This window comes from Sphaerodactylus townsendi, linkage group LG02 (assembly GCF_021028975.2).
Source record: "Sphaerodactylus townsendi isolate TG3544 linkage group LG02, MPM_Stown_v2.3, whole genome shotgun sequence".
NCBI classification, from domain to species: Eukaryota; Metazoa; Chordata; class Lepidosauria; order Squamata; family Sphaerodactylidae; genus Sphaerodactylus; species Sphaerodactylus townsendi.
The window spans coordinates 164002211-164027983 of NC_059426.1; the positions used below are offsets into that span (position 1 = coordinate 164002211).

The window sequence follows — 25773 nt, forward strand, 5'->3', positions numbered from 1 at the left end:
TGATTCTTCTGAAAGTTTAACCCCTGGACTGTGGAGTGTGTGTGTGTGTGTGTGTGTGTGTGTGTGTGTGTGTGTTGATTTGAATCCTTTTAAAAAGTTAAGTATCGAGTGCAAGTATCGAGTCATTACTGAGCTGTAGGGTGATATCACTGGTTTTGTTCATGTTATCCTCAAAACAACCTTGTGGGGTAGACTAGGTTGTATGACTGGCCTAAGGTCACCCAGCAACCTTCCATACCTGTTTGAGGGTTGGGAACCGAGATTCCTGGGTCCTAGTCAAGCACTCTAACCACTATACCCCTCTGCTTTGTGCACTATTTATGGTAAACTGCTTTCAGTCATTATTGAATGGAGCAGTGATTAGGGTAAAATGAAGATAGCAACCCGCAATAGTCTCAATGGAGTCCCACAAATCTGCTGGAGGCCTGTTGAGGTCTGTTGCCTGGGAATTGCAAATTGATGCATACCATACCCTTTCCCACCGAAAGATCTAAGTGGAATTGTGAATTCATCTGATGCCACTTTGTCCCCCTCCAACCATCCCCCACCCCAAACACCCAAGCCAGGCCCATGGGGCAGTGGCATCAAGCCACTGCTTCTCTGCCAGGCGCAGCACCAGCCCTCCCAAGCCCCCTCCAACCCTCCCCCTGCACCAAACACCAAGGGACTATTTTTTACAGCGGAAGCATGCTACTCCCTCTCTTTCTCTGAAGCACTACTGACCGCATTTAGATCAGTGGAAAAGGATATAGCTTTCTTAGATTGTTCAGCTCAGTATTGGTTTTTGTTCAGCATATTGCTAGAATTTGTCTTGAGGCAGCATATATCATAGTAGCTTTACATAAATATGAAGAAGATGATTATTATTTTGGATTTATACCCCACCTTTATGTCCTTTAAGGAGACTCAAGGTGGCTTACAAACTACCTTCTTCTCCCCACAGTTGACACCTTGTAAGGTAGGTGGGGCTGAGAGAATTCCGAAGAACTGTGACTAGCCCAAGGTCACCCAGCAGGAATGTAGGAGTGCAGAAACACATCTGGTTCACTAGATAAACCTCTGCCACAGGTGGAGGAGTGGGAAATCAAACCCGGTTCTCCAGATTAGAATCCACCTGCTCTTAACCGCTACCCCATGCTGGCTCCTTGTATGTATATCAACAAGCATGGTCTTATTAGGAAATGAAATATACTGACATTTGCTTCAGTAGACCAAAATGCCTCTACAAATTGGCTTCGGATCATGGGAATCTTCTCACCGTCTAGCTGAATCAGTGGAGTAAGGCTATTGACTCTGCTGATACAGCTATGATCTTCTGGAGATGAAATAATCCCTGAAGCAGTTCAGTCTCATTTCTATGCATTTTCTATTATGTGCTCGAAAGATGTGCATCATTTACTGCTTGACTTCTTTTGTGCTGTCCTTTCCTTTATACCTAATCGGGAGGGTTGAATGTGTCAGGTGAAGTCACAGCTCTCTTGATGTGCTATTTCATGGTTCCTGGTCAAAAGTATGCCTGACCCCCGCCCCCCCAAAGAGACAGAGAGAGAGCGATCAAAGCGGTAATTGCATTCCATGTATAAAAAAAGGACTGCTCTTCTTATGTGTATAGCATCGTCATTGAAAGCCTGACAGCTCTTTCCCTTGTAGCTATAGATTTCTGCTGGGTCAGCTGTTATATAGAAAACAATTTATTTGCTCACTAACATCCCTGTTGTTCTGCATTGGCATGCATGAAGTGCTTCTCCGAGGACGTTTAGAATTTATTTCTGTGCCTACAATTGAAGGCCTGGATTTCTTTTTGTTTCCATTTCAGTTATTTCTTTTCTTGACAAACTAGGCACAGGGCTGTTCACATTTTTATAATCTTTTGTTTTATAAACAAACAACAGCTAAAACTAAGGAGCTAAAAATCAAATCATGGTTGCTTTGTTGACGTCTGTTATCGGGAACACGTCAATGTTATAGCCTGTAGGCAAAATATTTCCATCTGGGAATGTCTCCACCCTCCTAGCCTGACGTATAGCCTGCTAAATTCATAACGTTTTTGTTCATACGGAAGAAGCAACTCTTGAAAAGTCCTTGAATTGCATTGTGCACCAGTGCTTCTCATGATCCTTTCAAATGCAGAATTCTTCGGAGCATTTGGGAACTCTTGCTATTGCCAGCCATTACATTTGTAGTCATTAGGAAGTAGGTTTATTGGCCTTTTGATGCATACCTTAGTCTTGCAAAATCGTTTCCCCGCAGAAAGGCTCCATGCCCCTGAGGTAAGTATCTGAAAGCAGGAAGGGGTTGCAGTCATTGACAGGAAGCGGTGTAGGCACAACTAAGTGTCAAGTTGAGAATCGGGGCGGGGGAGGGGGGTGTTCTGTATGGCACCAGTTAGAAACATTTAAAAAACTGTAAAAAATAATATTTTTTTTGCATGGTGAAAACAGGTTTTCAAAAATATTTAGTTTGGGCAAGAAGACTTTTAGGCAAGGGGTCCCAACCTTTTTGAGCCTGTGGACATGTTTGGAATTCAGACCCAGTGTGGCAGGGGCAGCCAAAATGGCTGCTGCAGGAGGCAGAGCCAGCCCCAAAGTGATTGCCACAGCTAAACTTCAGTAATACAATGCAGATCCGTGTGTTGCAGTGGTAGCTCCTGCTAAAGCTGTGTTTTAAACAATCTGCATGGACCATCAAATCTCCAATAGCCAGTCAGAAGTCTTACTGGGCAAAAGCTTTCCTTGGCCCTACCCAATTTTTAAGGAACACTTGGAAAAGGTGCTGGTGGACACACTTGGTTTTAGGAGTTGAGCTAGTCATTATGGCAGGGGTCCCCAACATGGTGCCCATGGGCATCATGTTTCTTGCCAACACCTTTTTGTGGTACCCACCAAATGTTTTTAGGAAGTGGGCGATTCCAGGTGGGACTTTTGCTCAGCAACGCTTTTGATTGGTCAGTGGAGATTTGATTGGCCATGCAGATTTTTTAAAACATTGCTTTCGTATCAGCTGCCATCACAGCGCAAGGATCTTCAGTGTGTGACTTGGAGGCCATCGGGGGCAACAGCTTTGTAACTGGTTCCACCTTCTGGAGTAGGCATTTTATGGCAGCCACTTTGCGGCTGCACCCCTCCATGCTGTGCCGGCAGATTTTTAAAAGCTTCTGAACCTTGCAGTATGCACTGGGAAGAAGTTGTTCTGGTTAGACCTGAACTGTGCTAGACTGAATGATTGCTTTGGTGTAACTAGAATTTGCTGGCTGGATGCTCAGAAAAACATCTGGTTCTAAAGCATTATCAGTGCTACCCACTGAATGTCAGAATTCCTAGCTCCCTGTCACTGAAACCCCTTTCCCTTTTCTGGGGAACAATAGTCAAAAGCAAAACAAACCACTCTGGGTAGAGTCTTGGAAAGGTCCCCTCTCTGCCTCCATAGGTCTCCATGGCCATCCTGTCTGGTCATCTTGTCGCAGGTTGGCATGTGCCCAACTCTGCAGTAGAGGTCAGTGCCATGGATCATGGCTCCCTCCCCCATTTTTGTCTAGACAGCTGTGGCCAGGCTGCGGAAATGCCAATGAACATGGATTGGGGGGCATATCCACACAAAGCCCTCCTTCCCTATGGTCGCCCTCACAGAGAGCCTATCCGAGAGAGGGAGAGTGTTGCTTTGGAGGGGGGAGGGGTCTTTGCTGCATCTTTTGGGAGCCACCACACATCTGCCCATCCAGAGGCGTAAGAGAGTGCCTGAGAGTGCTGGACGGCAAAAGGTGCTCAGTGCCAGATGTGGCACAGTGCAGCATTGCTTTTCCCATCCCTTTATTCTTAATACCTAAATACAATTGTTCTTTTTTTATTGGAGAAGAAGAAGATTCAGTGTGTACTGATATTTAATGGACTGACTTTAAACCATAAGTTCTGTGTGTGTGTGTGTGTGTGTGTGAGAGAGAGAGAGAGAGAGAGAGAGAGAGAGAGAAAGTGAGTGTGTGTGTGTGTGTGTGTGTGTGTGTGTGTGAGAGAGAGAGAGAGAGAGAGAGAGAGAGAGAGAGAGAGAGAGAGAGAGATATGAAGCCAGCATGGTGACTAAGACAGCCGGGTTGAAGATGGGAGTGTGCCTCAAAACTGAATCTAATTGTTTTCCTGTACTCCTCTGATAAACCGAAACTCTCAAACACACACTTTTACTGTTTGTGGTTTTAGAGAAAAACTACCGGTAATTAATTTTACTTTACAAAATTATATGTTCTGCCCCCAAAAGGACCACAAAGGCAGCTAAAAAATAAAGTATACATAATAAAATCATGCTAAAACCATCACCACCACCCCCGATAGGAATACATCATTAACACAACTGAAACCATGGCTAAAATAGAAAGGCATTACAAAATAACAAAACATTTTTAAAAATTAAAAGTGGACAAGAATGAAGGGTCACTGAGGGAATACCAAATGAAATAAAAATGTCTTAACATGTGTAGAGAAATGGCTCCTTCCCCCCCCCTTTTATTTTTCTTTCCTCCCCTCCCCCATCAGGTATCATAGATTTGGAGGACTTTAGAGATTCCAGATGAACCATCAGGAAATGTACCTAACCTAGGGGGAAAAGATTTCTTGACCCAGCCTGACCAGGTTAAAGGAGGGTGGGTTCTGGGATCTGATAAATTGCTGGGAGTGAAGGGGCGAGGTCTTTTCTCTTTCCTTCTGCTAGGGAGCAGACCTCTTGCCTGGGCTGTGAAAGCAGCAGCCATTTTTGGACCATGTGCCCAGACAGGTAATATGAACTATTTCAGAATTGCAACCTTCTAAGTTTTACATGCCTACCCTCTATTCAACAATTCCTAGCCAGGGTATGTTAAGAGATAGGGGCAGGGGATTTGAGTGTATATCGCCTTTGCTTTGGAAACCCTTGCTCAATCTGGTGCTGTGCTAAAATGTGCTGGTAATCGTTTTCTTTTTAATAAATACTTTTTAAACCTTAGATGTGGAGAATGGTTCTCTGTACCACGAATGGCCCACTGTCTTGATTGCGCTATCTAAACAGGAGAGGGAGGAAGGCTGAGCAGCTTTTCCTCCAGGACCTCTGGTCTGCCCTGTGGAACCCAGAGAGAGAGACACACAGGGAAACTGAGGCAGAGGCCTCACGGTTGGAAAGGAAGCTGGGGAATCCTGATCTTTCCCAACGGGCAGTTCTCAAATGATCAGATGGTGGCAGCGGTTTACCCAGAGAGAAAGCTAGCTCTCCCCAGGAAAAGTTGGCAACTCCTGGGACAGTGCAGAGAGCGGGACAGGGCCTGCCAGGCAAAGCAAGCCCGTTCCGCCACAGCATGTGTTAGGTCAGGGGACTGCAACCTGCGGCTCTCCAGATGTTCATGGACTACAATTCCCATCAGCCCCTGCCAGCACGTAGTCCATGAACATCTGGAGAGCTGTAGGTTGCACACCCCTGTGTTAGGTCCCGGACCTTAAGCCAATAAATAGATTCTGGAGATTCTTCAATCAGTAGCGTTTATTGAAAGGCAGCAAGTACCTAGCTTGAGAAAGCCAGTTCTGTTTGACCTGGCTTTCCTGGGCTCCTTCATCCTTGCCCAATTCCCCCCTACCTATTTTCCAGAAAAAGTGTGAAAGGTAGTTGATTGAGGCTGAGGCGATAGGAATAGGTGCAGCCACCTGCCTCGCCTCCCCCCTCAAGCCAACAGGCACATCCTGTCTTCCTGAGCGGAGAGGCTTCTCAGGGTCATTCTGCCTTGTTATCTACAATCGCCTAATTATCTACAATTGGTGTCAAAGCAATAAACATGTGAATGGAATGGAAAGGAAGGGAGAAAGTCTATTTGCATATCAATCAGAGCTTATATCAGACAGGTTACGTGAAAGTTGCAATTGGGTTACATAGACCAGGCTGTGCGCCTGACAACATGCTAGCCGAGGATGGCAACAGAAGGGGAAGAGGAAGCCCCCTGGGGGAAGACGTCCGGAGGTTTGGTGCCTTAATATGCATGAGCAAATTCTGTTGAATATTCAGAAATTAAAGAGCATCAGCTTGGGTTTTCCTAGTTTGTGCCAGTGTGGTATAGAATAGAATAGAATAGAATAGAATAGAATAGAATAGAATAGAATAGAATAGAATCTTTATTGGCCAAGTGTGATTGGACACACAAGGAATTTGTCTCCGGTGCATATGCTCTCAGTGTACATAAAAGAAAAATACATTTGTCAAGAATCATAGAGGTTAGTGTTGGGCTGGAATCTGGGAAACTCCCAAGTTTTCTTCCCTTCTTTGTTATGCAGGTTTGCTGAGTGACCAGTCACACAGTATTCAGCCTAACCTATCTTACATGGTGATGGTTTCGAGGATTGCAGTGGCGGAAAAGAGACATATCTAAGCCACTTTAGGTTCCCGTTGGAGGGAAAAAGACAAGATGTAGATGAGACAAACAAACAGTTGAAACAATGTGAAAAACTTCCTGGCAGCAAGGGCTGTTCGGCAGTGGGATTCACTACCTCGAAGTGTGGTGGAGTCTCCCTCTTTGGAGATTTTTAAAGAGAGACTGGATGGCCATCTGTCAAGAATGCTTTATGTGTTCCTGCATTGCAGGGGGTTGGACTTGATGGCTCTTGGGATCTCTTCGAACTCTATGATTCTATGAATTAATTACTGTATATACTCGCGTATAAGTAGAGTTTTTCAGCCCCTTTTTTTGGCTGAAAAATGCCCCCCTCGACTTATACATGGGTCCCCCCCGCGGAGCCACAGCACTTACTAGCAAGTTGCTCCAGCATTGCCCTTTTAAGAAAACAATAGAGACAGGCTGCCCCGAGCGGCCGCTTCCCTAAAGCCAAGCCTTAGACTTAGAGCCTGCAAGAAAGAAAGCGTGAGTTAGTGGGGACGAGGCATTCTCTGCTTCGCTTTCTCCAGCTGCTTTCCCTCTCCCCAGACCCGTGCGTGCCCGCCTTGCCCCTCCTTAAAAAACCTCCCAAAGGCTTCTGGGACACTCCTTTCCTCCAGCAGTGGCTCCTTTGCCGGCTCAGCACCCTGCCTCCTGATGGACCTTTCCCACCCTTGACTTATACGCATCAATAAAATTTCCCAGTTTTTTGAGGTAAAATTGGGTGCCTCAACTTATATGCGGGTTGACTTATACTCGAGTATATACGGTAATGACTGTTGGTTTTCTGTTTTTTTCCCCTTCTCAGAATGTATGACAACATGTCCACAATGGTGTATCTAAAGGAAGAGAAGTTGGAGAAGCTGACCCAGGATGAAATTATTTCCAAAACTAAGCAAGTGATTCAGGGATTAGAAGCACTGAAGAATGAGCACAATTCCATCCTACAGAGTTTACTTGAGACACTCAAGTGTTTGAAGAAAGACGATGAGACCAATCTGGTGGAAGAAAAATCAAACATGATTCGCAAGTCTCTCGAGATGTTGGAACTTGGACTTAGCGAAGCACAGGTAAGAATAAAGAACAAAATAAACCTTATTTTCAATGTGGGTTATTAGTGTTACCTGCCAACGGTAGATTACAAAAATAATGTTTTGTTGTTGTAAACCAGAAAGCAGTTGATGATAAATTGCAAATACCGAAGAAACAGAATAATACCTTCCCTGCTACATTGTAGGTAATGATGGCCTTGTCAAATCACTTAAACGCAGTGGAGTCAGAGAAGCAGAAATTACGTGCCCAGGTTCGCAGGCTATGCCAGGAAAATCAGTGGCTGAGGGATGAGCTGGCCAATACTCAACAGAAACTGCAGAAGAGTGAACAGTCTGTGGCTCAGCTGGAGGAGGAAAAGAAGCACTTAGAATTCATGAACCAGTTAAAGAAATACGACGATGATATTTCCCCTTCAGTAAGTAGCTGTATATTAAAGTCTGTTCCTTCCAATCTCCTCTTGCTCTGCTAAAGAAGTTGCCATTTTTATGCTTGCGGCGTAACATTTCATCAATAGCAAAGACGAACAGGAGTCTTCGTGGCGCCGTTGAAGGCTTATTTGTGGCACAAACTTTTGTGGACTGTAGCCCAGTTCATCAGAGGCATAATCAATTGGCTTAGCCTTATATAATGCATTTTTACCACTTTCCAGCTCCAGCAAGATTGTGAAATCCAGGAAGTGTGGTAATATTTATATGAACCCCAGATGCAGTGGTGGGATCCAAAAAATTTAATAACAGGCTCTGATGGTGGTGGGATTCAAACGGTGGCACCGCCGCACACTCACCTCCAGTCCCTATTGGGCAGGGAGGTTGCTTTAGTAACCCCTTCTCGGCACTCAGAAAAAATTAGTAACCACTTCTAGAGAAGTGGTGAGAACTGGTTGGATCCCACCTCTGCCCAGATGTATTCTGGATAAGCATTGTGACCACAGTAGTATCTGAGTGACTGGAAACTACTGGTTCTGCTAAGTTGATTTTCACCTTCAGTGGATTAGAAATTCTTGGCACCACGAGACTCCTAACCTGGCAGCTACTTTGGAAGTTCTGTCCATAGATAGATTGTGTGGTTATTTATTATGAAGGGGTAGCCCTATTCGTCTGTTGCAGCACATATATGAGTTTTCTGACTAGCAATTTTTTATTCCAGTGTAGATTTTCATGGTGGCTAACTTCCGATTCACTGTACTGGATCCTCATAGGTAGATTAGACAAGAGGGGAAAAATAAACAGTAGGTCAAGGGATTGTATACGAAAGTACAGCATGGAGTGTGAACATTTAACATTGCTGTGGTGAGTTTTCCGGGCTGTGTGGCCGTGGTCTGGTGGATCTTGTTCCTAACGTTTCGCCTGCATCTGTGGCTGGCATCTTCAGAGGTGTATCACAGAGGGAAGTCTGATACACCTCTGAAGATGCCAGCCACAGATGCAGGTGAAATGTTGGGAGCAAGATCCACCAAACCACAGCCACACAGCCCGAAAAACCCACCAGAACCAGTTGAATCTGGCCGGGAAAGCCTTCAACAATACACTTAATGTTGTATTTTAACCAAGAAAATTGCAGAGACTATTCACCTAGTTTTGGTAAGCTCGTTGACACTTGTAATGGGAGGGAGAATCCTGGTTTTTGCCACGATGGTTAACACCTGTAACAAGAAAGAAATCCCAGGTTCTTGTCCAGAGGTAAAACCTCTTGATGAACTCCAGTCCAGCAGTTTCACACCAGAATCTTCTTTTGAAGTTCTTTCATTGAAGAACGGTGACATTCAGGTCATCCGCATAGTGCTTGTGAGTTTCCGTTACACAAATTTAGTGTTGCTTTGAAATAACTTGAAATTGACCTTCCACGCTGCACATAAATTCCCAGGAGAGTCAACAGAGGTACTGAAGTCTGTTGCCAGAATGGAAAAGTAGCTTGTCCCAAATGTAAGCCTGGAGCAAGAATGAAGCGGGTCCCCGATAACCTCTTCGTTCAAGACAGTGTGCAGCTGACTTGTCCTGTCACTGTTGCTCACGAATGAAATATCCCAGATTAACCTGCAGCATTCCAATCGGAAGCACCTGAAGAAGGCTCTTCAAAATAAGTGTTGCTTCTTTGAGAGGTCCCAAGGCCGCTCGGTCTTTCTTGACTGTAGCCAGTCTGGAATCCGATGCGTTCTCAGCACATAAGCCTGTCAGGGGATGATGGGAACTGTAGTCCATAACATCTGGAGGACCGCGAGTTTGACACCTGTGCAATACACAGTCCTGTGAGATGGACAGCAGCAAGAAGTTTGTGTTACGTAGTCAGGCTAGAACGATTGAAAACCATCCACCCAATTGTGGCAAGTTAAGGGAGCTTGTATATTTTATGTGTTACGTTTGTGAATACGTAACACTAATAATAGATACAAGGGATTTTATCTTTTCATCTGTGTCACAGCAGTCCATCACAGGAGCATATTGCCCCAACGCCCAGGTATCATAAATGTTTGGATCACTTTAAAATAATCTGTTGGATGAAGCTACCCTGTTTCCCCGAATATAAGACATCCCCTAAAAATAAGACGTAGCAGAGGTTTTGCTGAAGTGTGAAATATAAGGCATCCCCCGAAAGTAAGACATAGCAAAGTTTTTGTTTGGAAGCATGCCCGACGAACAGAACACAGAAAAATAAGACATCCCCTGAAAATAAGACATAGCGCATCTTTGGGAGCAAAAATTAATATAAGACACTGTCTTATATTCGGGGAAACACGATATGCAGATGCATTGGTGGCAAGGGAATAAATATCTCATTGCTATGGGATTCCTGAATATTGAGGGTTATTCCTCACAATTTTCTGCTGCAGAAAGTACTACTACCAGCAGAAAACTGGGTGTGTGTGTGTGTGTGTGTGTGTGTTTTAACCCAGCACCCCACCCCATGGTACTGCAGGTCAACAATTTACCCTGCCTTCCATATTGTTCCTGGGATTCTGTTGTTTTGAGCAATGCAGCAGAAGGAAGGAAAGTTGCCTTCTCCAGTAGACGTAGGAAGTCTGTGATGGGTTCTCCTGTTGTCTGCTACCAGGAGGCAGGACCTTCTTAAAAGAATTGCTTCCCGTTGACCCTTCGTCCGGGTTAAGATCCCCAGTTGACTTCCTGCCTCTACAGGAGTGCAAGGCTTTTATTAGAGCTCCTCAGGTTTTTTCAAGGACTCTAGGTTTTCTGCTTCCCTTATCTTTATTTCCTATTGTACTCAAGCCTCCCAGCCGAGCAATTGTTTACAGGGGACTTCGACGCAGGCTATCGGAGCGCTAACGCTCCCCTTCCGTCGAGGGCGAAACGAAGCCACTAAGCGCTCGCGATTTTCTGGCTGCGAAACAAGCGCCATCATCCAGTTTTGGCGCTGACGCTGACGGGCGCCATTTTGAAGCCGCTGCTGCCGCAGAAAACCGCTTCCCAGAGCTCCAAGGTTGTTTTTAGCCCAGCGATCTATTAATGGCGACGCTGTTCTCCCCTGAAAGGGAGACTCTTTGCCCCTCAACAGCGCGAAGCCACTGTCGCGCCAGAGTTTCCACTCTGTCAGAGACAGGCAGGAATGTTCTTCCAAAGACGCCGCAGCTTAAGTCCAGCCGCTTCAGTTCAAATCCGGCGCTTCTAAACGGCGACTAACATCCCCAAACGCATGAGGGCACAGTCCTTAACGCTGGGGCTCCCCCCTGACACTTCCCAGCCGGGCGAATACCAAGAAGCGCAAGCACATCGGTGACTGAAGCATAACCAACTTCTGAACCACGGCAAGTAACAGTCTCCCAGGGAATGTTGATGCTGGGCAACCAAACTCCGGGTTCCCTTCAGGAGGGAGGCCAGGTCACTTTCAGATAACCCAAATGCCTGGAACTCTATCTCTCCCCTGCAGTTTGCTAACTTACTTATCCAACAACTTCAACATCAGGGCACGCCAATACATGCACCACACTGCCCGGCTGGGTCAGTTCAGCCCACTATAACACATGAATCAGAGAGCGAAGCAGGCATCAGCGAGGGGGAGTGTATAGAAGAGGAGGAAAAGTTTTCTGACACAGAAGACGGTCAGATCGAACCCAGTGAGCAAACCCCCAGGTTTTTCAAATTAGAAGACCTGCCATTCCTGATCTCTAGAACCATCTCTGCCCTGGACCTCCACGATTCTGCAGAGGCAGAGGAGGTTCCCAATCCTCAACAACTCAAACTTATCAAGGGCAGACCCAAGGGAAATCAGGATTACTTCCATCAGGATGGAACAGACAAATCATGCTTCCCCATCCCAGAAGCTTTTGAAAAGAGAATTAGGAAAGAGTGGCAGAATCCCACATCTAGCAAAAACCCTCCTCCATTAGCTAAGAAGCTTTACGCTCTCCCTACTTACGTTCACCAATCCCTGCAGGTCCCCCTGGTAGATGCACCCGTCGCATCCATCCAATCAGGTAGCCTAGTCTCCAGGGATGGAGACGGCTCTATCAAAGATCCTCAAGATAGGAAGGCAGAAGTGCACCTCAAAAGGGCACACGAGTGCTTAGCTATTTCCATGAAGGCACTTCTCCCATCCGCCACCGTGGCCAGAGCACTCCTGGCTTGGCTCAAAAGAATCTCAGAACTTCTTCCACCCGAGCACAGAGCCATCAAAGAAGGGATCGACAGGGTGAGAATAGGGGCCTCCTTCCTAGCGGACTCCACCCTGGATGCCCTGGCCATGGCGGCCAGATCAATGGCCCATTCAGTCGCAACCAGACGCACCATTTGGCTGCGCTCCTGGAAAGCAGATGCCCTCTCTAAGGCAGCCGTCACAGGCTACCACTTCCAGGGAGAGAAACTTTTTGGCCAAGAACTTGACCAAATCCTAGTGAAAGATAAAGATGACAGGAAACTACTTCCACGCTTCGTCAGACAGGACAACTCTTCCAACAGGGGCTCCTCCAGTTCTTTTAGATCCCGGCTCCTTTCGCCTCGAACGGAAGAGCTGTGGTCCAACTGGCAACAGCAATATCACTCAAGGTTCTTCCAAGGGATCCTTTCGGCCCTTTAAGAGAGGAGACCGGTTCACCAAATCTGATAAGTTCAACAGACAATGACTGCTCTCACATCCCAGTGGGGGGGAGGCTGTCCCACTTCAGCCAACAATGGGACCAGTCACCTGCAGATGCTTGGGCCAGAGAAGTAATTCATTTAGGCTACACAATAGAATTCTTACACTTTCCAAAACACAGATTTTTCCCGTCTCCACTGAGCCCCATTCCAGAAAAGAGTCACAGAACCTTGGATGCAGTACACCATCTACTCTCCATACAAGCCATCGAACATGTTCCTGCACAACACAAACACACGGGAGTGTATTCCCACTTTTTCACCGTCCCGAAAAAATCAGGGGACTGGAGGGCGATCCTCAACTTACAATACGTAAACCGACACATAAGGATCGCAGTAATTCAAGATGGAACGCCATGCAACATCACGCATCCATCAGGAAGGAGAGTTCCTAACCTCACCTCACCACACAGAGGCATAAATTTCCATGTCCCCATTCACCCAAGACACAGAAATTCCTCCGCCATGTGGAGTTAGGAACACTTCCAATTGTTTTGGCTCGGCTTGCATCTGCACCCCGAGTTTTCTCAAAAATCCTGTTGCCTCCCATAATTCAGTTAAGGCAACAGGGAATCCACGTCCATCCTTACTTGGACGACATTTTAATTCGGTCCAAAACCAAAATCACTGCACTAGCAGACGTCAAGTTAAAGCAATCCAAACCAGCCCAACAATTCGGGTTTTCTAATCAAACAAGTCCAAAGTTCATCTCCAGACCCACATGCAGAATGAAACACCTAGGTGTAATTGTGGACACAAGGTTAAATTCCCTTTTCCTTCCCAAAACCAAGGCTCTGAAAATCCAGAAGGAAGTTTCTCGACTCATCTCATGCAAACAAATGTCTCTAATGCACCTATCGAGCATCCTAGGTCAGATGATAGCAGCCATCGATGCGGTCCAATGGGCAAGAATGCATGCGAGACCACTGCAAGAACTTTTCTACGCCAGTATCAATGGGACATCTCCCACAAAGGGATCTACTACAAATAACCATCCCACTCTCATTTGAAAACCAATCTCCAGATGGTGGATGACCAAATCTCACAACCTTCTTCCCCTTGGAGGGAAGGTCTACCTGATCCGGGAGCGATCCAGATTTTAATGACGCCTTCCAGCCTAACCGCTGGGGGCCACCTCCTAGGGTCCCAGACGGTCCAAGGACACTGGTTTATTCTCAGAAAGCTCTTTTCACATCAACCTGCTAGAGACACGCATCTATCTCTTCTTTAGCCCTCACCCATTTTCAAGGACCAGATGAGTACACAAACACGCATTTCTAATCCAAAGGCAGAACAATATAGCCGCCGTGAGGGCATACATAAATCACCAGGGAGGGTCCAGATCGCGACTCCTACAGAAGGAGGCCGACAAGATTATGAACTGGGCCGAGTCCAACCTCGCATCCATACAAGCAGAGCACATCAAGGGTCAGTTGAACATCACGGCCGACTGGCTCAGCCGGCAGACCCTGGACAATGCAGAGTGGACTCTTCTCCCGGAGATCTTCCAGCAAATAATGAGCTTCTTTCCCAGCCCAAAGATAGACCTCTTTGCATCTCAGAACAACGCTCAACTGCCCCACTTCATGACTCGCTTCTTCTGCAAGACAGCTGTAGCAACCAATGCACTTCTCACGTCTTCTGGCCCCCCCAGAGACACTCTGTGCATTCCCACCCATTTCCCCTCATCCCAAAACTTTGGAGAGGGCGCCTGTTCCAGGAACAGACTACCGTTAATCCATTCTAGCCCATACAGCCACGAGGCCCTGGTTCTCTACCATTCTGGAGCAGGTGGGGGAACCAACTCCTTACCGTCTGTGCCAGATTCTCCTCAGTCAGGGACCGTATGGCACCCGGACCCAGACCGACTACATCTAACCGCTTGGAAATAGAGAGGGCAGGGTTAGAGGAAAAAGGCAACTCGCCTTAGGTCATACAAACCATACTAAATTCCAGGCGTAGATCCACTACTAGAATTTAAGATTACACATGGAAAGTATGAGTTCGCAAGTGAGCGGGCCTCCAATGTAGACAATTGAACCCCAAAACCGGGATTGGCACACATCCTAGAATTCCTTCAGAGGTAAGTGACAGAGGGGCCTCAAGAGCATCAACCGCTTCGTGAACCAATTGGCAGCCCTCCTCAACGGGTTCTGGCCCAAAATGCAAATACAGTCACCGCTGCCTCAGTGCATCCAGACATCCTAAGATTCATGAAAGGGGTTTCCCAAACACAATCCCCCAAAATTCATAGGTTTCCCTCCTGGAACCTACACACAGTATTATTGGCTCTCACTAGAGGCAGCTTTGAACCAATCCAGGTCAATTCACCTCCTGCTGGTTGAGAATGAAACTCTTATTCCTTGTGGCATTAACATCAGCCAGAAGAGTCTCAGAACTCAGATCGCTTAACATCTCCCCAGAATGCTGCACAATTTATCCGGACAGGGTCACCCTAAGATCAGATCCTTCCTTCCGACCCAAAGCCGCATCCAACTTTCATTTGAAACAAGAAATAAGTACTCCGGTATTCTACCCCAAGCCTTCCAGCGACAGGGAGAAATTGTGGCACAAATTAGACGTGCGCAGGTCACTTAAAATGTTCCTGACCCGCACAGAGGACATCAGAAAGTCTAACAGTCTATTTATCAATGTTGCCCACCCTAGACTGGGCGAACAGATGTCGGGTGCCGCTATAAGCAACGCCATTCGCACCTGCATCTCCGAAGCTTATGCTTCCACCAAACTGTCAGTACCAACTGGAATTACTGTCTATTCTGTCCGCTGGCGCCAAGCTACTAACGCAGTTGTTAGACAACAAATCCCGTTGAGGGACATTTGTGAGCCGACTATATGGTCATCCTCGCCCACATTAGTTAAACATTATAGGTTGGATTCTTGAACCGCGAAGTTCAGACTGCTTCGGCACCAAGATTCTGGATTCTGGTTAATGAAAACTGAACTTCCCACCCAGGGAGCAGGGACACGCAGTTGTAGGTCTCTTATCACAGGATTTCCTACGTCTACCTACTGGAGAATCGGCAATTGGTCTACTTTACCGCGTGAATAGCCTTTCGCAGATGAAGACGTAGGGAAGTCTAACGCCTCAACACTTTTGAACAGTTTTCCATCCAAATTCTGAATCATCCGTCCAGTTATCCCTCATGTTAGTGGGTTAGTTCAAGATTGTTAAGATTGTTAAGATTGTTTTTTCTTGAGTGTTGTTTGTTTAAGACTACGTGGTCAGTTCGCAACTGGGGATCTTAACCCGGACGAAGGGTCAACGGGAAGCAATTCTTTTAAGAAGGTCCTGCCTCCTGGTAGCAGACAACAGGAGAACCCATCACAGACTTCCTACGTCTATCTGGAGAAAGGCTATTCACGGTAAGTGAACCAATTGCCGATTCTGCAAACACCATTTGTCCACACTAGAAAGCTCCTCCCACCCCACAATGAACTTATGCTGAGTTGGACTCTTCCTGAAGGTTCTTCCATTCTTGTTCTTGTTCTGTTGGTCTTCCATTCTTCATCTCAGCTACTTCATTTGCTTGCAGTCTTTTGTTTACACTGTGGAGCAACATGAGCTCTAGTGAACGTAACAGAACTTTTTGGAGCTATTGGCCACTTGGATTGGTCATCTTTTTATTTTAGAGGCTGACTTGGGCATTGTCACTGCAATCTGGAGTAGCAACTGTTAAATCTCCAGGGATAGGTCGAACACAAATTGGATCCATCTGCTGCCAGAAATGGACCTTCTGAAGGCCTCACCAGTCATGCAAGCTGCAGGCTGCTCGTCCTCTGAAATTCACCACGTAATGATCTAATCTTATCCCAATATAAACTACTACATTGAGAGCGTGGCCCTGGCAGCACGTGTGTCCGCTCCAGTGCTTTCAGGGTAGCCATCAGGTCTTCAGCTGTACCAGCACAAATGATCTTAGCAGAGATATTGAACTCACTCAGGACTGATAACTTGGACCAGATTTGTGAAACCCCAGATTCTGAGACCACCCATAGTAGTTCAGTCAGGGATCTGCTCGGTATTGAAAAGCAGTACCAAATCGGTATTCTCAATTGGTTTTTAAAATCCAGCATCAGGTATGAACACTCCACAGGTATGTTCTGAGAAGGTAAGAGCCTAGAAAACGAAATAGCATCCTTGTACTTTCAAGTTGCTTCTTTCCTTACCCCACCTGTCAGTTTTCCCTGGATAGAACCCATGCCTAAGCCAGACCAGCTCTCAATGATATGTCAGGTTTGTTTTTCCAAGAATAAATACTAGATAAGGCTAACTTTTTTGTGATCAGTTCCTTCCTAAACATAAATTATGGACAGTTGATGCCGTTATCAGGAAAGACGCCTCCTTACTAAAGATTAAGGGGAAGGTACACCCACAATAATGATAAGAGAAAATTTGTACCCACCAGGCTGAAGACTAAAAAATCACAAGGTATTTTATAACATCATAGCAATGTTGAAGAATTATTTCAAAGCAATTTTGTACAAACAGGTACATAGGAACACAGTAAATATTTTTTTCTTTTTTAACACAATAACAGCAACAGCTAGCCAGAATCTAGATAATTACTGGCCTCGTGAAACCTTCAAGGCTGTTCTGTAAAACAAAATAAAAAACATGTTACACAAAACATCACCATATACAGGGAGAAAAAAATCCCTGTTCTTTGCTTGTAAGTATTTTCATGTTTTGGAATTGGTGTTCCCAGTATATGGTGATGTTTTGTGTAACATGTTTTTTATTTTGTTTTACAGAACAGCCTTGAAGGTTTCATGATGCCAGTAATTACTTGGATCTTAGATCCTTCATGATTACATTCCAGGAAATAATGTGTGAAATTCTCCCTTAATAAGGGTCTGGGTTTCACAGGTGAAAGGGAAAATAGAGAGGCAAAAATATATATGCGCACACGGGCATCTTTTGACTTGACACAGAACAGATGTTGCCTTCTGAAATCCACACATGCTTAATCTGCTGTGGTTTGATCATTGTAACACTCTGTGATTTCTGGGGTGATGTTTAGGAGGATAAAGACTCCGACTCAACCAAAGAACCACTGGATGATTTGTTCCCCAATGACGAAGATGACCAAGGGCAAGGAAGTAAGTGGATTTGAAATGAATTAATGTTAAATATGTTGAAGATACTACTTGATCTTTAATTCCTAGCTTGCTGTAAGACATTGTTCATTGTACCCTAGCATAAAAAGATAGGTGCATCGTCCAGGCATGATAATAGACTCACCTCAAAGAATAGAATAAATTATGGCCAGGAGTTTGACGAGCAAAACAGTTCTAGCGAGCATATAAAACAGTGGTGGCAAACCCATGGCACGGGTGCCAGAGGTGGCACTTAGAGCCCTCTCTGTGGGCACACGCAAACAGAGTGCCCCCCCACACATCTAGGCTGGCCTGGGCTGTTGGGCTCGATTATTAGCATTAAACCAAAGACCTAGTTTTGGGGAAGCAGTGTAGGTCATCCTTTTAAGCGCTGTTAAACCCCATTGATTTTCATGCAAAAAACTAAAGCGTGATCCTTTCCCTGGGAGTAAGTTCGGTTTCTGGCAATAGGGCTTGCTTCTGAGTAGGGTCATAATTCACCCATTGGAAGAGTTGCACGGTTGCTTCAAAGCAAGGCCACTGACGACCACCAAGCTTACTCCTGAGTAATGCACGCCTCAGAGCCAACCGTTTTTTCTAAACTAAAACCTCAGTATTCAGGTTAAATTGCTGTTTTGGCGCTTTGTGATAAATAAGTGGGTTCTGGATTGCAGTTTGGGCACTCGGTCTTGAAAAGGTTCGCCATCACTGATATAAAAACTACTTCCTTGTGAAATTTTTGAAGATAATGTGAATGGGTGACCCCATGTGGCCATAGTTTGACAGTGCACTCCACTGGCTTCACTTGTCTCCACCCAGCCCTCCCCCAATGTCTTCCATTTTTCTGACTATTGGTAGCTTCAAGTGTATTGTGGTGTTTCATTGGGTGGGAGCATGGTTTCCACTAACCATAATTCTGTCTCATGAAAGATCTTCAAGCTGCCATTTGTCCGAAAATCTGGTTGCGGCAGGGTGAGTTCCTGCAGTCTCATCGCTGGGGTAAAAAGAAAGGAGACTTGTTCTTGGTGCCATGTTATCTTGGGCGAGGTAGTATAGATACCTGCCATGGCAATTAATTTGTCAATCTTTGCTTTTCCATGAACTGGAAGAGATTTTGTGTTTTTCTCATAGGATTGTTGTTTTGTGGTCAACAATAACTGTGAGGAGGGGGAGGGAATCAAATGTTGCCTACAAAACATGAGCCAGAATCACAAGTAGATATGTTCTCAAATAGGAATAGAATCGTTGACTTTAATGGGCTTACGGAATTCAACCACATCTTTGATCTAAAACCTTTGAAGTATGCTTTTTAATGAGGTCTTTGGTGTTAACACCCCTTGAACATGTGCATATTTCTTAGTAACGTCGATTTTAATCATGTTTTTGTGATTATTTTTCACCCCCAGTGCAACAGCCACATAGCAGTGCGGCAGCTGCTGCCCAACAGGGTGGCTATGAGATCCCCGCAAGATTAAGGACCCTTCATAATCTTGTCATTCAGTATGCATCCCAGGGCAGGTACGAGGTTGCCGTACCCCTCTGTAAGCAAGCACTTGAAGACCTGGAGAAAACCTCGGGCCACGATCACCCTGATGTTGCCACTATGTTGAACATACTTGCGTTGGTGTACAGGTTGGTACTCTGATATACTTCGTAAGAGAGAGTTATGTTTATCAATTAGCCGCTGATGGGACTTTCAGGATGTATTTTTGTCCTTCTTTCAAACTACTTCCATCTCCTTGGGCGGGAGTCAGTTCCACAGTCATCCCTTGAATCACATTTATGGGCATTTTGAGGTGAGCGGCAGGCAGTTATCTCCGGAACTGTGGTCGGCAGCCAGGGTCCCACGAACTGAATCCAGGCTGCTCTTGCTTGTTCTGTGGCTTGGCTCAGCCTGATGCTTACAGTGACCCTTGACGAAGTGGGCAGCATATTTACAGTACCTCATAGTAGCCTGTAGTTCATGTTCTGTAGAGATGTGATTGTCAACCTCGGCTTGTCATCTTAATCTGGGTTCTAGCTTTGTACCATTCACTGTAGCTGCCTGGCACTGTTCTGTAGGTCTGTTGAATAAGGCAGCTTCTTGGATAGAGATTTGTAAAGAGCAGATTTTGTACCAAGTCCCGAGCAGTGTCTTTGGTATGCTGAAGTTGGTTCTGACTGTTAGTGACTATTGTAAAGTTTCAAGACTGCATCTCCCCATACTGCCCTCAAAGGCCCCTCCATTTGTCGGAGGGGAACCTTTTGATGATCCCTGGCCTGAGAGACATCCAGCTGGCTTCCACAAGAGTCAGGGCTTTTACAGCCCTGGCTCCAGCCTGTTGGGACAGGCTGCCAGGTGAAATCAGGGCCCTGCATGAGCTATCACAATTCTGCAGGGCCTGCCAGACTTGGCTGTTCCACCAGGCCTTTTCTATCTAGCCAGCCAGATTGAATGATGTAAGGCCATCTCCTTTCGGCCTCCGGGGGATAGGAGTGGGAAATGTGGTGACGGGGATTTATATTATCTGTAGCCATCTGTTATTTATTAGGCGTTGGAATTTTACTGTTTTAATATTTGTATTGCTGTTTTAATGGTTTATTTATTGTATACTTTTAAGCTGTGACCCGCCCTGAGCCCTGCAGGGATAGGGTGGGAGATACATTTGATATAAATAAATAAGGAAATAAAAAAGTAAATAAATAAATAAATAAATAAATAAATGATGAGCAGCAGTTTTATAAAATATCTTACTCATAACACTTTATTTTTTCTAATGTAGGGACCAGAATAAATACAAAGATGCTGCAAACCTGTTGAACGATGCCTTGGCTATTCGCGAGAAGACCTTGGGCAAAGATCATCCAGCGGTTTGTATATCTGTTCCTTTTTGTTTTTGTCCTACCCCTTTCCCCCTCTAGTAATGATTCTTTTTCCCTCCTCTTTGAAACTCCCTTTAATATTAAAGTAACAGGAGGTTTGTTAAAAGTCCTGGCTTATCATTTCACGTTGTTCACGAAGGGGACTGCAATAGAACGTTTTGCATTTTTAATAATAAAAAAAATTATGCTCAGAAATTATGTAACACTTGTCTGGTTCTGAGTCAGTTTTCATCATTTGAGCTTGCTCCAGATTTCCAAGGAACAGAAGTGCTGCTGATCTCCTGTTGGAGATGCTCATTTATAAATTATGGCGAAACGTTTATTCAGCTTAAGTGGCTCGCTCTCCAGTTGCCTCTCATCCAGTGATTAGATACTGCAGAAGGAGATTTAGAAATTGCCTCAGTCAGTTTTCTGCTGTCGATACTTCCGCAAATAGCATTTTGCTGCCCATTCAGCTATCTTGTGCGTTTAATGTTTTAAGGAACTAGCCCAGTGCTCCCCATCCTGTGACTGACAGCTGGTGTGTTGACAAGTTTCTTAGTCTCTGGGATAGCCGTTTCAAGATCTTAGCTCATGTCCTCTAGAAAGTCTTACTCCTTGCGTGCTGCAATATGAAAGATACGCAGGAGGTGTCAGGTCAAATTTAATATTCTGAGCCTTTGTTGTCTGCCAGCTTCTATTTTTTAGGATGAAAAATAGAACATAACATTGTCTTCACTTCTGATATATACAGGTGTCTGAGATTGAGCATCATTGTGCTAGTTCAGAGGTCTGCAACCTGCGGCTCTCCAGATGTGCATGGACTACAAATCCCATCAGCCAATTGGCCATGCTGCCAGGGGCTGATGGGATTTGTAGTCCATGCACATCTGGAGAGCCGCAGGTTGCAGACCCCTGTGCTAGTTAGACACATTTTATGCCTGTCACTTGCTATTTTTTCTTAAGTAAACTGTTCAAGAGTACTGTGGATTGAGTCGTTTGTGGCACCCGGGGAAGGCACTGAAAGAGCCAGATTTTCCCTCCCTTCCCCAATCGCCACCTATGAATTACCCAATAGGTGATGCTGGCATGGGGGTGGGGAGGTTCGTGGGTTAAAAGCCATGCACTGTGGCTGGCTGCAGCAAGAAGAAAATGGGTGAAATTAACCCTCCTGACTCTTGCACCTGAGAAAGGGTCTTAGTATGGGAAGAAACGATTCATAAGTTCCAGTCCCATATATATGAACTATAAACAAACGATTAAACTAAATGAGAAACCAACGCCTATCTTTATCCCTTCGGCAGCAAATGTTTTAGCCTTCTATTTTTGCAGGTTGCAGCAACTTTAAACAACCTTGCAGTGCTTTATGGGAAAAGAGGAAAATATAAGGAAGCGGAGCCTTTATGCAAGAGGGCTTTGGAGATCAGAGAGAAGGTAACAGTATGGTTGCATTATTTTTTTTCCTTCTGATTGCACTCCCATGGCTCACTGTTTTGTACCAGCTGTGTGTGTGTGTGTGTGTGTGTGTACTGGTTATTTCTTTATTTCAATTGATCAAGGAAGAGGTTAAGGAGGAAGGTTCCCCAAAGTTTTCTGAGGTTAAGGCAGCCAGAAAACTCAAAGGAGTAAGAACTGGGTGATGTCCCCCTTCGCTGCGACTCTTGCCAAAGAAGCTTGCAGCTCACCCTGTTCCCTTTCCTCACAGAAATATCTACATTGAGCACTTCTGGTGGAACAGAGTCAATAGCCTAGTTTAAAACAGGGAATGCCCAATCTGCTGTGGAGATAACTTGATCTGAATGCACTGTGTCAGAACTGCTGCAGCTTTGAGTTTTCCAGATGTGCTGGTTTAGAGGCTGCTAGTCTCAGGTGTTGGCTCGTCACAGTTGTGTGGTTGGGCCTGCCCCTGGGGACTTCACTATTCAGGAATGTTATCGTGACCATATAAGTGCATAATTTTGCTGTAAAAATGCTAAGCTGCCTTGTTAATTATTATTTATTTATATGATTTATGATTTATAGGCCCTTCCCCATTAACGGGCTCAGGGCAGTTCACATCATATAACATATAAAAATGTGATCAACCATCCCATCCCAGACACAGTACCGGTGTACATATGTTAGGCAGGTGCTAAGCAACTCTGCCTTTTCTTTCTAGGTATTGGGAAAAGATCATCCAGATGTTGCCAAACAGCTAAATAATCTGGCCTTGCTGTGTCAGAACCAGGGTAAATACGAAGAAGTGGAATACTATTACCAGCGAGCACTTGAGATCTACCAAACAAAACTGGGACCAGATGATCCAAATGTAGCAAAGACAAAGAACAATTTGGTATGTATTGTCAAAGGCTTTCACAGCCGGAATCACTAGGGTGTTGTGGGTTTTCCACGGTGTATGGCCGTGTTCCAGTAGCATTTTCTCCTGACGTTTTGCCTGCATCTGTGGCTGGCATCTTCTTGAAATGTCAGGAGAAAATGCTACTGGAACATAGCCATACAACCTGGAAAACCCACAACCCTAACAATTTGGTATGTTTGCTCAGTATAGTTAGAGAATATGAGAAAGGAGCTGCTGCAGATAGTTCTCATTTCCTGCAAATATGGGTGCTACAGCCAAAGATTAGGCAGCCTCTGCTCATGTTACTGAATAAAAATGTGTGCAAGCGCTAGAAGAGCTGTCTGCAGTGCTAGTCAAGCAAGCAAACCACAAGGAAAAAGATATACGAGATGACTGAGGACAGCTTTATTGTCAGTCAGTACAGCCCCCGCATGTTTCGAGATAATGTTATCTCGAAACATTATCTCGGGACTACAATAAAATACCGTTGCTATTGCTGTTTTAATGGTTTTAGTTATTTACCTATATTAATATTGTATTTATACTGTACACCGCCCAGAGCCCTTCGGGGATGGGGCGGTATAAAAGTCCAAACAATAAATAAATAAATAAATAAATAAAATAAAGCTTCATCAAGGGAATCAATGTTCTTTTTGCTGAACCTTTCCACATCAGTCTAGTTCTAGTTGCTTTGCTGATAACGTCACTTGGTGTAACCCTGTTTTTCCTTCTCCTTTTGGTGTTCTGCTTGAGCAAGAAAGATAGTACGTTGCCAGTTGTAGTTTCTTTTTCCTCGCACTGTTGCAGATGTCCCTAACCTCTTTGGGCCTGTGGGCACCTTGGAATTCCGACATATGGTAGTGGGTAAACTACCAAATGGCTGCTGCAGGAAGCAGAGATGCCCATACAGAGGCGGCCCAGTGCAGCTAAAAAGAGGGACAGTTTAAAAATGCCCCGGGAAAGAGGATGAGAAAATAAAACGAACGCTGTGGTAGAAGCTGCCACTGAAACAATGTTATTTTAATCTACCTAGCCAATCGGATCTTCAGTGGAAGATCTGATTGGCCGGGCAAGAGTCCCACCCACTTTCTAAAACACTTGATGAGCATCAAAGTGTTGACCAGTGCCACGGTTCCCATCAGCACCATGTTGGGGACCCCTCCTCTAGTGCGCAATTGCAAAATAGCCCTTCTGTGGGATGAAAGGCACCACTGGATCAAATCCATTTTTTTACTTGCTCAGTATAACCTGTAGATCTTTCCTATATCTGAACCCTGAGGGGGAAAAAATCTAAAACTTACTAGGTTCATGTTGTGTTTTTCAGGCATCCTGCTACCTGAAACAAGGCAAATTCAAACAAGCAGAAACTTTATACAAAGAGATCCTCACTCGTGCCCACGAAAGGGAATTTGGCTCTGTGGATGGTAAATATTGTGTGTTGTACACCTGAAACTTTAGAGAGGTCCCTAGTGGGTAGGAGATATTCAGATGCCGCTGTTTAAAACTAAGAACAGGGATAACGTCTTGTTCAGTAGCATAGTATAACGCAGTGGTGGCCATGCTGGCAGGGGTGTATTGGCCATGCTGGCAGGGGCTGATGGGAATTGTAGTCCATAACATCTGGAGTGCCAGAGGTTCGCCACCACGGGTGTAAGGCATGGGTCTGCAACCTGCGGCTCTCCAGATGTCCATGGACTACAATTCCCAGCAGCCCCTGCCAACATGGCCAATTGGCCATGCTGGCAGGGGCTTGATGGGATTTGTAGTCCATGAACATCTGGAGAGCCGCAGGTTGCAGACCTCGGAAGGGTTTCTAAGATAATGACTTCTGTTCATTTGGACATTATTTGGACTGGTTCTGAAAAACCATGGCACTCATATGAACCCTACAAGGTATGTGTCTGTCAGTTCTCTGTGGGAGCTTCATGGCAAACTGCTTTTGCAATTGAGGGGAGTTTAAAAAGCAACTCAGTGTAGTTAGAAAAATACGAGAAAGGAGCTGCGGATAGTTCTCATTTGCTGCAAATATGGGTGCTGCAGCCAAATATTGGGCAGCCTCTGCTCATGTTACTGAATAAAAATGTGTGCAAGCGCTAGAAGAGCAACTTTGATGCAGTGATGGAAAGGGGAAGAGAGGGAAAGGTCACATCCCACTGAACATCCTTACAGTTGGTCTGCAAATATGTTCCCTGGTTTCAGCACAGGATTATAAATGACAGTAAAGAGTGGGTCAGAGTAAATAAGTACACATGTCCTTCCAACTATCAGTGCGCCAGCTGAAGCTGATTTTCCTTTTCCCCAACAGTTGCTTTTGACCTTGCCAAAGCTGATCCCTGAGGCTTTGTGTGTCGTGGTCTTGTAGTGTGGGAGAGGACTTAGGCAAAGTTGCCGCTCCTCCCAGCCAGTGTGATGTAGTGGTTAAGAGCAGGTGCACTCTAATCTGGAAAACTGGGTTTGATTCCCCGCTCTGCCACTTGAGATGTTGAAGGTTAATCTGGTGAATCAGAGTAGCTTGTGCTCTCCAACACATGCCAGCTGAGTGACCTTGGGCTAGTGACAGTTCATTGGAGCTTTTTCAGCCCCAGCCACCTCAAAGGGTGTTTGTTGTGGGGGGGGGGGAGGAGGGAAAGGCGATTGTAAGCCCCTTTGAGTCTCCTTCACTGGAGAGAAAGGGGGGATATAAATCCAAACTCTTCTTCTTCCCTCCTGCATTATAATTTAAGTTACATGCATCCCACCTCACTACAGATTTCTGACTAAAGCAGCTTTTTGACTGTGTGGGTCTTGCAATCTTCAGTATAAGCTTGGCACAGGGTGGGGGTGGGGGCAAAGGGAGAACATTGAAGGAGGAACGCATCAAAGATCTGTAACTGCCAGTAATTGCAGCGCAGTGGTTTCGTTGTGCTGAATTAATTATGTAAGTTGCATGCACAAGACGTCAGAAGTATCACTGAGATGAAAGCAAA

The 25773-nt window shown here is 45.3% G+C and overlaps 1 protein-coding gene across 4 annotated transcripts in view; it reads left to right on the forward strand.

The window, feature by feature from the left end:
- Nucleotides 1-25773, forward strand: part of KLC1 (kinesin light chain 1) — a 52698-nt gene that overhangs the window by 15405 nt on the left and 11520 nt on the right. For all 4 annotated transcript variants that reach the window (XM_048485557.1, XM_048485558.1, XM_048485559.1 and 1 more), the window contains exons 2-9: nucleotides 7182-7443; nucleotides 7611-7841; nucleotides 17553-17631; nucleotides 19035-19260; nucleotides 20391-20478; nucleotides 21802-21903; nucleotides 22628-22801; nucleotides 24132-24231. In XM_048485557.1, coding sequence (XP_048341514.1) covers nucleotides 7183-7443; nucleotides 7611-7841; nucleotides 17553-17631; nucleotides 19035-19260; nucleotides 20391-20478; nucleotides 21802-21903; nucleotides 22628-22801; nucleotides 24132-24231 — 1261 coding nt within the window. In that variant the 5' untranslated portion in view covers nucleotide 7182. The remainder of the gene's footprint in view (nucleotides 1-7181; nucleotides 7444-7610; nucleotides 7842-17552; nucleotides 17632-19034; nucleotides 19261-20390; nucleotides 20479-21801; nucleotides 21904-22627; nucleotides 22802-24131; nucleotides 24232-25773) is intronic.